The sequence below is a fragment of the Pistacia vera genome, unplaced genomic scaffold (genome assembly GCF_008641045.1).
Source record: "Pistacia vera cultivar Batoury unplaced genomic scaffold, PisVer_v2 Contig1314, whole genome shotgun sequence".
Classification (NCBI taxonomy): Eukaryota; Viridiplantae; Streptophyta; class Magnoliopsida; order Sapindales; family Anacardiaceae; genus Pistacia; species Pistacia vera.
In genome coordinates, this window is record NW_022195374.1 from 241,774 (window position 1) to 256,405 (window position 14,632).

The window sequence follows — 14,632 nt, forward strand, 5'->3', positions numbered from 1 at the left end:
TTTTAATTAAGTCATTGTGAATATATTATTTGCTTGTATTGTTGATGCAAAAAATACAATAATTAGAGTGATTCGATTGATCTTGACGGAATCAAAACCGATGTGGGCTTGATTATGGATAATCAACAGTGTAATGAATATAAAAACAGTAATGTAAAGGACAAAAGGGTTTTTAAAGTGGTTCGGCAAGTTGTAATCTTGAGCCAATAAAATAATATATATAATTCCTAGAACAATTTCCTAACCCCTTCTCTATCGTTAGAGTGAGTTTATATACAAGTTTTTTTACAAAGGAAAGAGCAAAATTAAAGGAATTATAATTAAGATTGAAATGCAACCCCGATATTCTCGTGATTGAGCACTAAGATTGCATCATTATTGTTGTCGTTCTAATCCCTTCCGAAATATCCTAAGTCTGAGTTTGTCTGTGATTTGCTTGAACAAGTGTCAAGATTGGTCACGACTAGCTTATGTTGGGTCGAGCTATATCTCAACGAGCTTATAACAAATTTTTCTCTGTTGTTAGCATATCATTACTTAATCATTAAAACTTGCACTATCAAGAGTTAATAAAATTACCCTTATGCCATTCATTTTAACAACGAGAGGGTTTTTTTTTTACTTTAGGATGATCTTATTTTTCAATCATACCTCATGGGGGAAAAGGTCATTTTGCTGGTAGACTTCACAGTACCAGGAACGGCTATGGACATTTAGTTCAAGGGCACACGTGTCAGGTAGTGGTGTGAGAGATTTACTATTTGGGTTTGGTTTGGTTTGATTGATGCCCTGCAATGTAATTAAGAAACAGTGGGTCTTATTTATTTAGTAAAATAGAATTTTAAAAGTTTATGGGTGAAAAAGTGTCATTAAGCCATTATTTGGGTGGAAAAAGTTCTTTAACTCTATTTTCACTATCTTTAAAGTTGGAGTTTATTAATTGCATTTGAATGTGTCAAGCAGGGTAGATTTCAAAGTCTTACCCTAAAATTTTTATATTTGATAATATGTTATCTTATTTGATATTATAACTTTTGGTGAGACCTTAGAGAAAATCAGTGAAAGGTAATATTGGTAATTTATTAAGTTTACAAAATTAATATATAAATCAAGAACACAAAGTTGTTATATATAAATATAATATAATTTTGAAATTTGTTTTTACAGTGGAGTTAATTATTAACTGAAAAATAGTATATCCGGTGGATAAACTTTGGGGTATTGCTAAGAAGAGACTCATGGAGAGCGACTCCTCAACTACCTTATAAATAATGGACTTCCCCAAATATCTTATTGCTTCCACCAAAGTCGACATTGTTATGATACTATCAGCAAATTACTGCTCATAAAAGATCTTTGTGGATTTGTCTGACATAGAATTTAACTGTAACTTTTCATTTTTAAAAACAAAATATACAGGAGATCTTTTCATTGAAAAAAGTTTAAATTCTTTTAAAACAATTTTCAGATATAAGTCTAGAAGTTCGTGTAAAATTAGAAAAAATGATATCGTTTTATCAGTTTTCTACAACTTTTACTTATTATCATCCTAAACCCTCCAATAATACTACAACATGAAACCCGTTGATTCCACAAGACTCAAGCAACTGGCCACGTGTGAATCCAGGGCAAAAAGAATCGTTCCCATCCCCCTACTTTGGACACTTCTCACGCAACAATGAGATTAAGGGGGTGATTGGTACTATTTCCCTATAATTGGTGTGATATAGCTGTACATATAACTACATTGTCTATAAAACCAAAATAATTAATGAAAACAACAAATATTAATAAATCTAATGAAAAAAAGGGATTGACTCCTAAATGCGCAAGAGACAGAGTGGGAGGTAGTTCACAATTCTTCAGCCGCTGCCACCGAAGTAAACCCTTAGTGGTCTTGGATCCTATCATAACTTAGGAGCTTTTTTGGATTCTTCCCATGCCTAGTTTTAGTTTATCTCTTCAGCCGGCACCACACCCCAATTTTAGAAACAAAATACTCTTGTAGTCGGTTCCTTTCGGCCACCGTTGAAATAAGGACAAACCAACAAACAGTTCAATACAAATGCTCCTCCCACCTTTTGCTCCTTAAACTTCAAATACTAGGTTGTTTATTCACTTTTTCTTACTAATTTTCTGGTAGAAATGGGATTAAAAAGCAAAGGCAAAATCTACAGGGCTACATCTTTTAAGTCCCTACCAACGCTGTAGCACATTACCAAATGGCCTACCACCATTCTGCAGAAAAAGGAGGACAATGAATGTCATTGCCTTCTCTACACTAAGTCAGTCGAGGGCATTTCGGGGAACAAAAAAAATATAAAAAGAAGATAATACCTAGAAAGATAGAAAATTGAAAAATTCTCAAGAAACAAACAGCTAGGCCGACAACAGACTTGAGCCTCATAATTTATATTTGCCAGTTGCCTATTTGCCAATCGCAATTTACAAGGATGGATTAAAAAAGCATTCCACTTTAATGCCAGTACACCCACGTGTACAACGGGTACAATTCATTAAAAATTTCATAAATAATATGGATAAAAAGCTTTTAAAGTGGTTGGACAAGTTGTATTATTGAGCCAAGAAAATAATAGATATAATTTCTAGAACAATTTGCTAATCCCTACTCTATCGACGGAGGGAGTTTATATATAAGTTTTTTTTACAAAGGAAATAGCGAAATTAAAGGAATTACAATTAAGATTGAAATGTAACCCCAATATTCTCGCGATTGAACGCTAAGATCACGTCATTATTACTGTTGATTTAATCCCTTCCAAAATATCTAGGGTCTGAGCTTATCTGTGATTTGCTTGAATAAGTGTCGAGATTGGTCGTGATGAGCTTATGTTAGGTCGGACAAGTATTGAGTCGGGCTAATTCTAGGCCGAATTATAACCTTACGGAACTCTGACTTCCCCAACCTCAATAAAAAAATTACACACAACATGTATAAATATGAATTACTAAAAGTATCCTATACTAGTTTTATAAAATTATGCTCCACGAGTTTACATAAAATTCGACCATTAATCTCAATAGATTGAGTCAACTTTTTATAAACACACATTGATTTTTGTATCGCGTTACTTTATATAGAGTTTGCACATATAAATTGTTATGCCCGGAAAAATAAGGGCTGACGTGGGAAAGTCACGTGAAGGGTGACCTGCTCCCGTCAGAGCAACACGCACACGTTAGACCTGCCACATGATATGGAGCTCACACGTGTCCTTTTCCCCTGCAATAAATCATGCGAAATCAGCTTGGGAAGAGAGCAATGGGACATAAAGCCGGATTATATCCTGACAATCACACCAACCCATAAATTTAATGATAATTACACGCTTCAGCTTGATATAAAATGAAGAAGACCCCTTCATTAAGGGGATTCGGCCATTTTTACATTGAGAAACTCTCTCTCTCCTGTAAACAACACATTTACTTTCTCTAAATCTTTTGTAAGTCAGTCCGCTGTTGTGACCTGACCCACACTAATATCAATACAAATCAGTGGACGTAGGACTTGCTACCTTAGCATCCGAACCACTTTAAAAACTCTCTTTGCATTTATTTCGCTTTCTATATTCGTACTCACGTGTGCTTCTTGACCAATCAACACTGCGCACGTGACAATTAGTTGGTGCCAAAATCCAGTATCAACAGTTTGGCGCTAGAAGGAGGTCCTGATTTAGTGTCTACCCTTCATCAGGAGAATCTTTGACCTACGGGTCGGACAACAGTAAATGGCCCGCCAATCTGAACCTGAGCAGGTCAACCAGCGTGCTGAAGGAGTCCCCCTAGCCCAGAGAGACACCCTTTCCAACATACCTCCAGTTTCGCAAAATGCTGCTGGGGATATCCCGGCAGCTCCGCAACTTGACCCTACCATCAGAAGCTACCTGGAAAGGTTTGACAATACTCTTCAGATGGTCAACTAGAGACTGGACCGTTTGGACCAAGGCATGTCATCTACGACAGTCGGGGCGGTACAACCGCCAAAGACGCCTGCAGGTCGCGCAAAAGCGCGGCAAAGGGCGATAGCCCGTGCCGCAAGCACTGCAGTGAGTAGGCGCAAGCGGTAAAAAGTAAGCCTACGGGCTCCCAAGGACCAGCAAATACAAAAGGCGCCCCGAGCAGGGTGTCGGCAAAGCTGAGACTCGGCGAAAAGGTGAATCCCGAGCTGTCCCATGCCACGTCGCAGGCAAACCCAAGCACGAATGTTGGGCGCAGTGATTCCTATCACCACCAGCAAAACGATCCCGATCGTTACCTTGCGAGTGGCCCCCACACCTCGCGGGGTGGTTCGTACCACCGCGAGGGTCGTGAAAACGCCCCGCACAATCCATCGCCCTCACACGCCCCTAGTCAGCGTGTGTCGAGTGCGGCTGGAAATGCCGGCCGAGGCGAGGAGGAATCCAACCTTCAGACTTTCCTGAACCGCAACCGAGAAGGCCGAGCTCGCACGGGTGAAAGCAACCCCCAATTGGCTCCGTTACCGCAAATTGAGGAGCTACAGCGAGCTCTGGACATGTTACGGGAGCAGCAAAACGAACAGGCGCAGGTCGCCTCTACATCCCATTTTTCTCCCGAAGTGCTAGCTGCTCCACTTCCACCAGGGTTCAGAATGCCAGATATGCCGCCGTTTGATGGAAACTATGATCCGCAGGATCACTTATATGAGTTCAACAACCTGATGGAGCTCCACTAGGTTTCGAACCTTACGAAATGTCGTTGTTTGGCCGTGACGCTGACTTCTCACGCCAAACGATGGTTAAGGTCGCTCCCAGTGGGATCGATCAGTTCGTGGCCTCAGATGAGCACGACGTTCCTGCGGCATTTCCAAGCCAATCGGAAGTTTTCAATGCCTTTGAGCTACCTCAGCAACATAAGGCAGGAAAGAGACGAATCCCTGCAGTCTTACATTGACCGCTTCCACAGGGAACTCAACAAGGTTGCTCATGCCCCAGAAGAGTCCATCCGAACTCTTATAATAGCTGGAGTTCGCCCGCAAACCGACCTGTGGAAAGAACTGCAGGCTGAGGACGAACTCCACTTCCAGCAGTACGTCAGGTCGGGGAGACAATAGGCGAGCTGATCGCAAGGGAGACATTGACGATCAGCGAAAAGGGAAGAAACCCCGCTACGAGCAGAAAAAGTCTTATGCTCCCGTTCCTCGTTGCGACCGCGACAAGACCCAATACACTCCGCTGAATGTATCCATATCTGCGATCCTCGACAAATCCGAGGAGGCTAGCCTGCTCAGTGAGCCTGAACCAATGAAAACCCCTGCTACGGCCAGAAACAACAAAAAATACTGCCGTTACCATCGGGATAATGGGCATCTCACCGATGAGTGCCGAGCTCTAAAGCAGGCTATCGAAGAGCTCATCAAGAAGGGGCACTTCAAGGAGTACATTGATGACTCCCCAAAAGAAAACCAAGGGGAGCGAAAGAAAAAGCGTCGTGATCGCAGCGGGTATGATAGTGTTAACATAATTTTTGGAGGTCTGCACCTCGCGGGAAATACGCGAGGAGCGCAGGAAAGGTATGCTCGCGAAGCGCACCATGACCCGATCAGGGTAATGAACACTTCGCAGCGACCTCAAAAGGCCAGAAAAGAGGAACCAATCACCTTCTACGAGAAAGAGGCAGCTCGCTTGCACCATCCTCATGAGGATGCGCTGGTGATCACGCCCCTGATAGGGTGTCATAATGTCTACAGAATGCTTGTAGACAATGGAAGCGCTGTGAACATTCTATTCAAGTCCGCTTTCGATAGAATGAACCTGGTCGAGGCCGACCTGAAGCCAGCCTTGATGCCTCTGTACGGTTTTACAGGGGATCACCTGATCCCCAAAGGAACGATCCAGCTACCAGTCACGCTCGGCGACTACGACGAGGTGACTAGGGTTACCAAATTTTTGGTCGTGGACTGCCCATCGGCCTTCAATGGAATCTTAGGGCGACCTCTGCTGAGAACCTTCAGGGCAGTCACTTCCATTTATCATCTCAAGATGAAGTTCCCCACTCCATCGGGGATAGGGGAGGTAAGCGGATCACAAAGCGCATCTCGCGAATGCTATGTAAAAGCGATCCAAATGGTTGACAAGGGGAAGGGCATTTCATGATGTGCGCCCCGTCAGGCTATGGCGATCAGCCGGATCGAGCCACAGCCTGGTTCGGCAGAAGATAACATAGATTCGCGAATTCAGGAAATCCCCCCGAGCGGCCTGGTTGAGGATCTGTCCGAAGTCTCGGTTGATCTAGAGAGCCGAGCCGAGTGCTAAAGATCGAAAGCTGTCTCAACCCTCAGCTCGCTTCCGAGCTGGTAAGCTTCTTGAAGGAGAACATCGACGTGTTCGCCTGGTCGCACGCAGATATGGTCGGGATCAGCCCGGACATCATTTGTCATTCACTGAATGTCAGCAGTGAAGCCAAGCCAGTTCGCCAAAAAAGGAGGGCGATGGATCCGGAGCGGTACGCCGCACTAAAATCAGAAGTGGAGAACCTTCTCCGAAATGGATCCATTCGCGAGGCTCTCTACCCGACCTGGGTTGCCAACCCGGTCCTGGTAAAGAAGCCAAATGGCAAGTGGCGGACCTGTGTAGATTTTAGTGACCTCAACAAAGCTTGCTCGAAAGACAGCTTTCCCCTGCCGAGAATCCACCAGCTCGTTGATGCCACCTCGGGGCACGAGCTGTTAAGTTTCATGGATGCTTACTCGGGATACAATCAAATCCTGATGTATGGACCAGATGAGGAGCATACGACCTTCATTATGGACCGGGGGCTATACTGTTACAAAGTCATGCCCTTCGGCCTCAAGAATGCAGGAGCGACCTATCAGAGGTTGGTCAACCGAATGTTCTCCGACCAGATCGGGAGGACAATGGAGGTCTATGTGGACGACATGCTGGTCAAATCCCAGGTCGCCATCATATTGCGCATCTCGCTGAGATGTTTGACATACTCCGACTCTACAGAATGAAGCTGAACCCTCTCAAATGTTCGGGGGTATCGTCAGGAAAGTCCTGGGATATATGGTCAATCAGCGGGGCATAGAGGTAAACCCCGAAAAGATTCAAGCTCTGCTCGATATGGAAAGCTCGACCAGCAAAAAGCAAGTCATGAGTTGAACGGGCGAATAGCGGCACTTAGTCACTTCATATCAAGGCTAACAGACCGCTGTTTACCATTCTTCAACGTCCTAAAGGCCAATAAGAAATTCGAGTGGACTCCCGAATGCGAGCAGGCATTCAGAATATAAAAGAACACCTTGGGAAGACCACTCTCCTCTAAGCCTCTTCCACAGGAGACCGCTCGTTTACCTGTCCGTGTCTCAGTCGCGGTCAGTGCAGCTTTATACGGGAAGAGGAAAAGGCTCAATGGCCAGTATATTATGCAAGTAAGCGTCTATCGGATGGAGATGCGGTATCGGAGATAGAGGACTAGCTTTGCTCTGCTAGTCGCGTCCAGAAAGTGCGACCTTACTTCCATGCCATACGATCAATGTAATGACAAATACCCCTCAGGCAGGTCATCCAGAAACCAGAGGCCTGGGGTAAACTGCTCAAATGGGCCATGGAGTTGAGCCAGTTCGACCTAAAGTATAAGCCCAGGTCGACCATCAAAGGGCAGGCTGTTGCAGACTTCATTCGGAATTTTCTATCTCCCAAGCGAGCAACACCTAACGAAGTCGGGCAAGAAAGTATTCAGAACCTGTCGACCTGGAACCTCTACGTCGAGGGTCATCAAACAGAAAAGAGCCGGTGTGGGTCTTCTCTTGTGAGCCCCGAGGGGGTCGAGTTCATGGTATCCTCCGATTCGGGTTTAAAGTGACCCACAATGAGGCCGAGTCACAAGCCCTACTCGCCGAGTTGGACTTGCCAAAGAAATGGGTGCAACCGCGATCAGCATTTACAGCGACTCTATGCTGGTGTCAACCAAATCCTAGGGGAATACCAAGCCAAAGGAAGAGAACATGATCTGCTACCTGAAAGAGGCTAAGGCCTCTTGGGGTCGTTTATGCACTTTGAAATCGCTCAGATCCCCAGAGAGAGCAATTCTATAGCGGACGCCTTGGTAAAGATAGCCTCCTCGTTGGATTCAGAGGCTCTGATAACATTCCTGTTCGCTTCGTCGATGCTCCAACTATCAGCTCGACCGAACAGGTCTAAATGTGGCTCAACCGGATTCCTGGATGACTCATTGTCCAATACCTCAAGGATGGGACCTTGCCTAGCGACAAGGTGAGGCAAGGGTCCTGCGAGTAAGGTCTGCTCGTTTCACACTATCGGGGATCAGCTGTACAGGAGAGGATTCAGTGCCCCTTCCTCGATGTGTAACCAGTGAAGAAGCAGATACATCATGAGGGAAATTCATGAAGGGATCTGCGGTAGTAACACAACGTAGCTCGATCTCTTGCGAACAAGGTTGTTCGTCAGGGATATTATTGGCCCAATCAAGAAGATGCGCACAACTTTGTCAGGAAATACGACAAGTGCCAGCGGTTCGCCAACATTCCGCGAGCCCCATCTCACGAGCTGATTAATATGTCTAGCCCCTAGCCATTTTCCATGTGGGGGATCGACCTTATCGGCCCCATGCCAGTTGGAAAGGGAGGGGTCAAGTATACCGTGGTCGCGGTAGACTATTTCACAAAATGGGTTGAAGCAGAACCGCTAGCCGCGGTCACGACCAGAAAGCTAAAAGACTTCGTTTTCAAGAATATTGTGTGCCTCTACGGAATTCCCCACACTCATCTCGGATAATGGAAAGCAACGTGAATGAGGAGTTAAGCAATTCTGCGACGAGCTGGGCATCCATAAAAATTTGCCTCATTCGCAAGACCCCAAGCGAATGGCCAAGTTGAAGCGGTCAACAAGACCATCAAGCACACTCTAAAGGCCAAGCTTGAGGCAGCCAAAGGAAATTGGGCTGACGATCTCCCCGAAGTTTATGGGCATACAGGACAACTCAAGAACCTCCATCAGAAACCCCTTTTCGCTAGCCTATGGCTGCGAAGCGATGATCCCTGGAGAGGTCGGACTGGGTCTCTTCGGAGGGACTTGTACAATGAGGTCGAAAACGAAGCCCTTATGAGAGCAAGTTTGGATTGGTCGAAGAGCACCGCAACAAGGTTCGTTAGAATAGCAGCCTACCAGCAGCAAGCAAAAAGGTTCTTCAACTCAAAGGTCAAGTGAAGAGACTTCAGGTCGGAGATCTTGTGCTAAAGGAAGTTTCCTCAGGACCAGAGAGCCAAGTGCAGGGGTACTAGGGCCTAACTGGGAAGGTCCGTACCGGGTCGACAAAGTGATCAGACCGGGGACTTACCACCTCAAAGATTGAACGGCTCCAAAGTACCCGAGTTGGAATGCGAGCACCTCCAGCCATACTATCAGTAATCCCGAACTCAGCTCTTAGTTTTTGTTAATTTCTTTAAAGTATTACTTTGTTGCTCGAAACAGTTCGCATGTGTTCGTTCGCATGTAAGAATTTGTATGTAATTGCCTATAAATCACAATTGTAAATTGTACATATATAGAAAAAGCGAATGCAATTGAAAAGAAAATGTATCTTCATTATAAACAAACAAAAGACCCAATTACAATGGGGACGGCTCGTTACACTAAGGCTGGTCGGGGAGGATCCTTCGATCCAGAACCCCCTGCCTGGGGGTCGTTGGGCGGCCGGCTTCCAGTCATCCTCCTCGGCCATGATCCGCAAAGTCACTTGCCACCTCCGGGAGGTCGGACATGTCCAGATCTGGGTTCTTTGCTTGCAGGGAGTAAATAGACCGATTGCCCAGTCTGCGGCCTTTTTTCCAGCTCCTCTGACTGATTCTGCATTTCTCAGTCAGGGAAGCGATTCTCTCCTGACTCTCCTGGAGTTCGGCCTCAAGAGCTCGCCTTTCTGTTCGGAGGCCTCCTGTCTTGTTCAGCTCGCTGAGCCCGTGCGAAGGTCACCTGGATCTCCGGTCCTTTTCTCGACCTCCTTGGAGAGTCTGACGGTTGTCCTTTGAAGTTCTTAACTTCCTCGCAAGTCGATCGAGTTCCGTCTTTTGGAAATCCACTGTTCGTAAAGCGGCGTCCTTTTGGCTAGATACCTGTTGCCGCTTCGAACGCCTGTGTTCTTTCCGCTTCAACGGACTCCCAGCTCTGCTTCAACTTCTCGACCTCCTCGTAGGTCGCTGGCCCCCTTCGCGGCTCCAGCCGTTCTTCTCCATAGACATCCTCATCGCAAGCAGCGCCTGCGAGCAAGCTACGAGTTAGAAATAAGTCAAGACTGAAGTTTCAAATACAGCTCGTTTACCTTGCTCAGATGCTGGACAACGTGGTCATCAGGTCGTCGCCCGAATCAGTAAACTTGTCGTATGACTCCGATAGCTCACATTCGAGCAGGCCAAAGACTATTGGCTGCAGATATTCGGGCAGACTCCCCAATGAGTCTAGCACCGGTGCATCATTCGCTTTGTCGGAGGTGATCGCCCACTGCAGGCTCCTTGCCCGACCTCCTGAGTCCCTCACGACCTCAAGGGCTCCTCCTCGGATTCGGTCTCAGACTCTGGCCTAGACTGTTTCCTCTTCTTGGACCTTTGGGCCGGAGCCTTACACCTTGGGCGTGCTGGTGGTGCTGAGCGACTGTTCAGCCTGGTCGCATCATGCGCAGGGGGCTACGAAGGCGCAGCAGCTCGCACGGCTGTGCCGGAATAGGACGGGCAGCTTCGGCCGCCCTCTCTCTCCTCGATCGAGGGAAGACGAATGGTGTCGGCGGGGCTACCGGACTCCTTTGGGGGCATAGTTTCTGCATTTAAGTGTCGTTAGTAAGCAAAATTATTCTACGACCAGAAGGGAACCAGTATAACTACCTTTGGGGGTTCTAACGACGCCTTGTCGCTGAAAAAAACCGTACTTTCGCAAGTTTATGATTCAAGCTTCCTCGCGTCCCGGTTCTCCTCGTCCAGTACCGAAGATACGAGCCTATTGGGTCGGCGAGTAGCGCTTGTTCGGTCGTTCTGTTAACTGCAAAAGGAAAAAAGCATGTCGTTATTATAAACCATCCGAGCGAGTAGAACCCAGCGAAGAAAAAACCTACTTGGATCTGAAAGCGGCAGTAGCCGTCATAACAGAAGAAGAAGAACTTGTTCGTAGGCCTCGCATTGCTGGGATAGCTGTGTATCCCCGCGGCAATGGTAGGTCGCCGAGACAAATAGTACGAGTCCTTGTTACTTTCTAAGGTAGTAGGCGAACGGAGCTCCACTGCCGTTGGCTCGCCCAAGCCGCTCTCGTAGCATGCGATGTACATCGCGACAGCGATGACATACGCGTTCGGCGTCAGTTGCATCGGTGGATCCTGAAATGATCCAGGACGACCTGATGAAAGGATGGAGGGGAATCCTCCCTCCACCCTTGAAGATCTCTTCAGAGATCGCAGCAAGGCCATCGGCCGGGCGCCGTGACGGCCTGGTGTGGTCGAGGAACACCTCTGCGCGGACGTCAAACTGCCCTTTATTCTATCATATTCCTCAGAGGTGAGAACCGAGTAGACATCGGGCTGGCGCGTCTCGGGAACTTCCCGCGAGGACGAGCGGCTCCTTCCGAGTCGGATGTTGACGGTTCATTCCAGTCTGCAACATCAACAGACAGGTCATTTTAGCATCGCATGTCCGCCGCGGTGGCGTGAGGCGTGGGACAAATCCCTTAAACCCTAACAGTAACTCAAGCCGCCATCCACGGCTCGAATCCAATGACGGCGTCACGTCTCTGGTGAAACACCGGGAGACCCAACGCCATGGCCTAACCAAACCAATGCAAACTAAAAAAGGGAAAGGAGAATCTTACTCTCTGGGATGCGAAGCTGAGGCCGAAACTCGTTCCAGTTGCATGATAAGCACCGATCGGGAAAGAAAGATCTCTGGTTTACAAAGGTTTGTCACTCGAAGCAAAAGAAATTTCGGTGGCGGCATCTGAAAAATGTGAGATTTTATATGGATCACGAATCGACGGTTACCACCTCTTGGAACCGAAACGACAGCTCTCTCTCTCTCCCCGCATTTAATGCGCCCCACGTCGCATTAAATGCCTTGATAAGAGTCGTTGTTTCAAGTGCGCCGTGCAGTCAGGGCTATCGAAACGACGCCGAGTCAGTACAGCGCATTTAATGTTCCTGGCAGACACTGCGGCGCGTGCAGAGCGTCTGACAGCGTGGAACCAGGTTCATTGAATCTCTAACCCAAAGGTATAGAAAGGAGCGTCCAACAAATCCGGGTCGCTAGGATGAAGGTTGTCAGGTCGCTTAGGCAAGGAATTGCACGAGATCATGTTCGCCAAGAGTCTTGTGCCGAGCTCATCCCATTCAGGTCGGAGTGACCAGAACCTCCAATCGCGGCATGACTTAGTTTCCAAGGTTCGATCCTCAAACCTTAAAAACTAGGGGGCTTCTGTTATGCCCGGAAAAATAAGGGCTGACGTGGGAAAGTCACGTGAAGGGTGACCTGCTCGCCGTCAGAGCAACACGCATACGTCAGACCTGCCACATGATATGGAGCTCACACGTGTCCCTTTCCCCTGCAATAAATCATGCGAAATCAGCTTGGGAAGAGAGCAATGGGACATAAAGCCAGATTATATCCTGACAATCACACCAACCCATGGATTTAATTATAATTACACGCTTCAGCTTGATATAAAATGAAGAAGACCCCTTCATTAAGGGGATTCGGCCATTTTTACATTGAGAAACTCTCTCTCTCCTGTAAACAACACATTTACTTTCTCTAAATCTTTTGTAAGTCAGTCCGCTGTTGCGACCTGACCCACACTAATATCAATACAAATCAGTGGACGTAGGACTTGCTACCTTAGCATCTGAACTACTTTAAAAACTCTCTTTGCATTTATTTCGCTTTCTATATTCGTACTCACGTGTGCTTCTTGACCAATCAACGCTGCGCACGTGACAATTAGTTGGTGCCAAAACCCAGCATCAACATAAATATATAGAGCAGATGATGACTAACATCATTATTCAACAAAACATCATTCCAAACACACCTGTATTTATATATAAAATCCTAATTTATAAACACACTACTCCTGCATGTCAAACTTCTTTCATGGATGGATTGGTCATTAACAGACCAGTAGCTTTAAATTATTAATTAGTCCAAACATTAGAATTTATTATGAGAATACTTAAAGCTTCTCAGTACAAACATTTTTTTATGAGAATTTATTCAGCAGCTAATTAAGATAAGCCAACACACAAGTAATTATTTAGTTTATGTGATTTTCAGGGTTTCTTAATGATCTCCTGCGGATGCCTTCAGCAAGACGATTAGCGTCAAGGAAGGTGTCTGGGATATATTGAGACACACCCCATTGAAGTGCGTGAGCCCAGTAGGGCGAACACCTTGCTTCATATCCAATCATGCGAACTGAAGCTCGTGCAAAATCTTCTGCCGTTGGTATAAACAAAGACGGTTCCTTCATCGCTGCTATTCTCAATGTCATTCTTGTTATACAATATGCTGGCACCTGCAATAATATCAATCACCTCAAACGGTTTAGGCTCATTGGTTCACTATAATTTAACAGCAAAAGAATGGTAATTTACCTGGACTTGCACATCAATCCCGTATTTTTTGTATTCAACATATAGAGATCTTGATAGTTGATCCATGTAACTGTACAATTAAAAAAACAAAAACAGTAATTACTAGTAAATGTAATTAAGTACAATATATAAAGTGTGTACAACAGTAATGAAACTTACCATTTGGTAGAAGCGTAAAGAGTAAATAAAGGAGAAGAAGGAATGACAGCGGAGGAACCCGCCCCTAGGTTGACGATTGCTCCTTTCCTTTTTCTAATCATAATAGGAAGAACCGACTTGGTCATCCAGGTTACTGAATCTATGTTTACCTTTAAAAGACTGTGCATCACTTCTTCATCAACTTCATGAAAGTATCCAGCAGTGGGGTAATTCAAGCCAGCAACGTTTATCAAAATACCAACGTCTAGCCCTTCAATACCTTCCTCTATCAACTTACTAATCTCTGTGCCGCTGCTTTTCAGGAAGTCGATAACCACATCTTTAGTTTCAACGAACTTATACCTTCGGTGTATCTCAAATGAGGTAGCCTTCAGTTTTTCAGGATTGCGGCCAACCAACACGATGTTAAGACCCTTTGATGCTAATTCAAAGGCAATGGCTTTGCCCAATCCGTCAGTGCAGCCAGTGACGATAGCCCATGTTCCATATTCCTTCAGATTTTTGGCTGGTCTAAAGAATACAACCCATATCCCCCGGATTAAACTCCAAATGAGTTTTAAAAGAAAGAAGAAGCTTACAATATAAACTACTCTGAAAATAAACTCTATTGCCATTTTGTGAATTCTGAAGAGCCTGTGCCACTTCTTAAATTTGTACAATATATATAGTGGAACGTTTGTCTCTCTAATTTACTTTTAATTTAAAAAAATTAATAAGTCTAAGCAGATTAACAAATGTATGCAAATAGAATATGATTTATAAGCTATTAATAATTTTGTTCTATATCAAAACCTTACTTTATCAAGTGTGTATAAAACATGTTGTATTTATTTATAATATAGAATATCATTTA

General features: G+C 45.4%; 1 protein-coding gene across 1 annotated transcript; it reads right to left on the reverse strand.

Annotated features, from left to right (window-relative positions):
- Positions 1 to 13,280: 13,280 nt before the first annotated feature.
- LOC116122099 (very-long-chain 3-oxoacyl-CoA reductase-like protein At1g24470) lies at positions 13,281 to 14,393 on the reverse strand. The gene is made up of 3 exons (XM_031408012.1): positions 13,780 to 14,393; positions 13,621 to 13,690; positions 13,281 to 13,541 (listed from the first exon to the last, which is right to left on the reverse strand). The coding sequence occupies exons 1-3, from the start codon at positions 14,391 to 14,393 to the stop codon at positions 13,281 to 13,283; spliced, it is 945 nt and encodes a 314-aa protein (XP_031263872.1).
- Between the last annotated feature and the right edge of the window lie 239 nt (positions 14,394 to 14,632).

Excerpts from the sequence above, each read along its gene's own strand:
- LOC116122099 (XM_031408012.1), bottom strand. The coding sequence starts at position 14,393 with ATGGCAATAGAGTTTATTTTCAGAGTAGTTTATATTGTAAGCTTCTTC. Across the intron at positions 13,691-13,779 it reads CTTTACGCTTCTACCAAATG|TTACATGGATCAACTATCAA; the intron begins GTAAGTTTCATT and ends TTAATTGTACAG. Across the intron at positions 13,542-13,620 it reads GGATTGATGTGCAAGTCCAG|GTGCCAGCATATTGTATAAC; the intron begins GTAAATTACCAT and ends ATATTATTGCAG.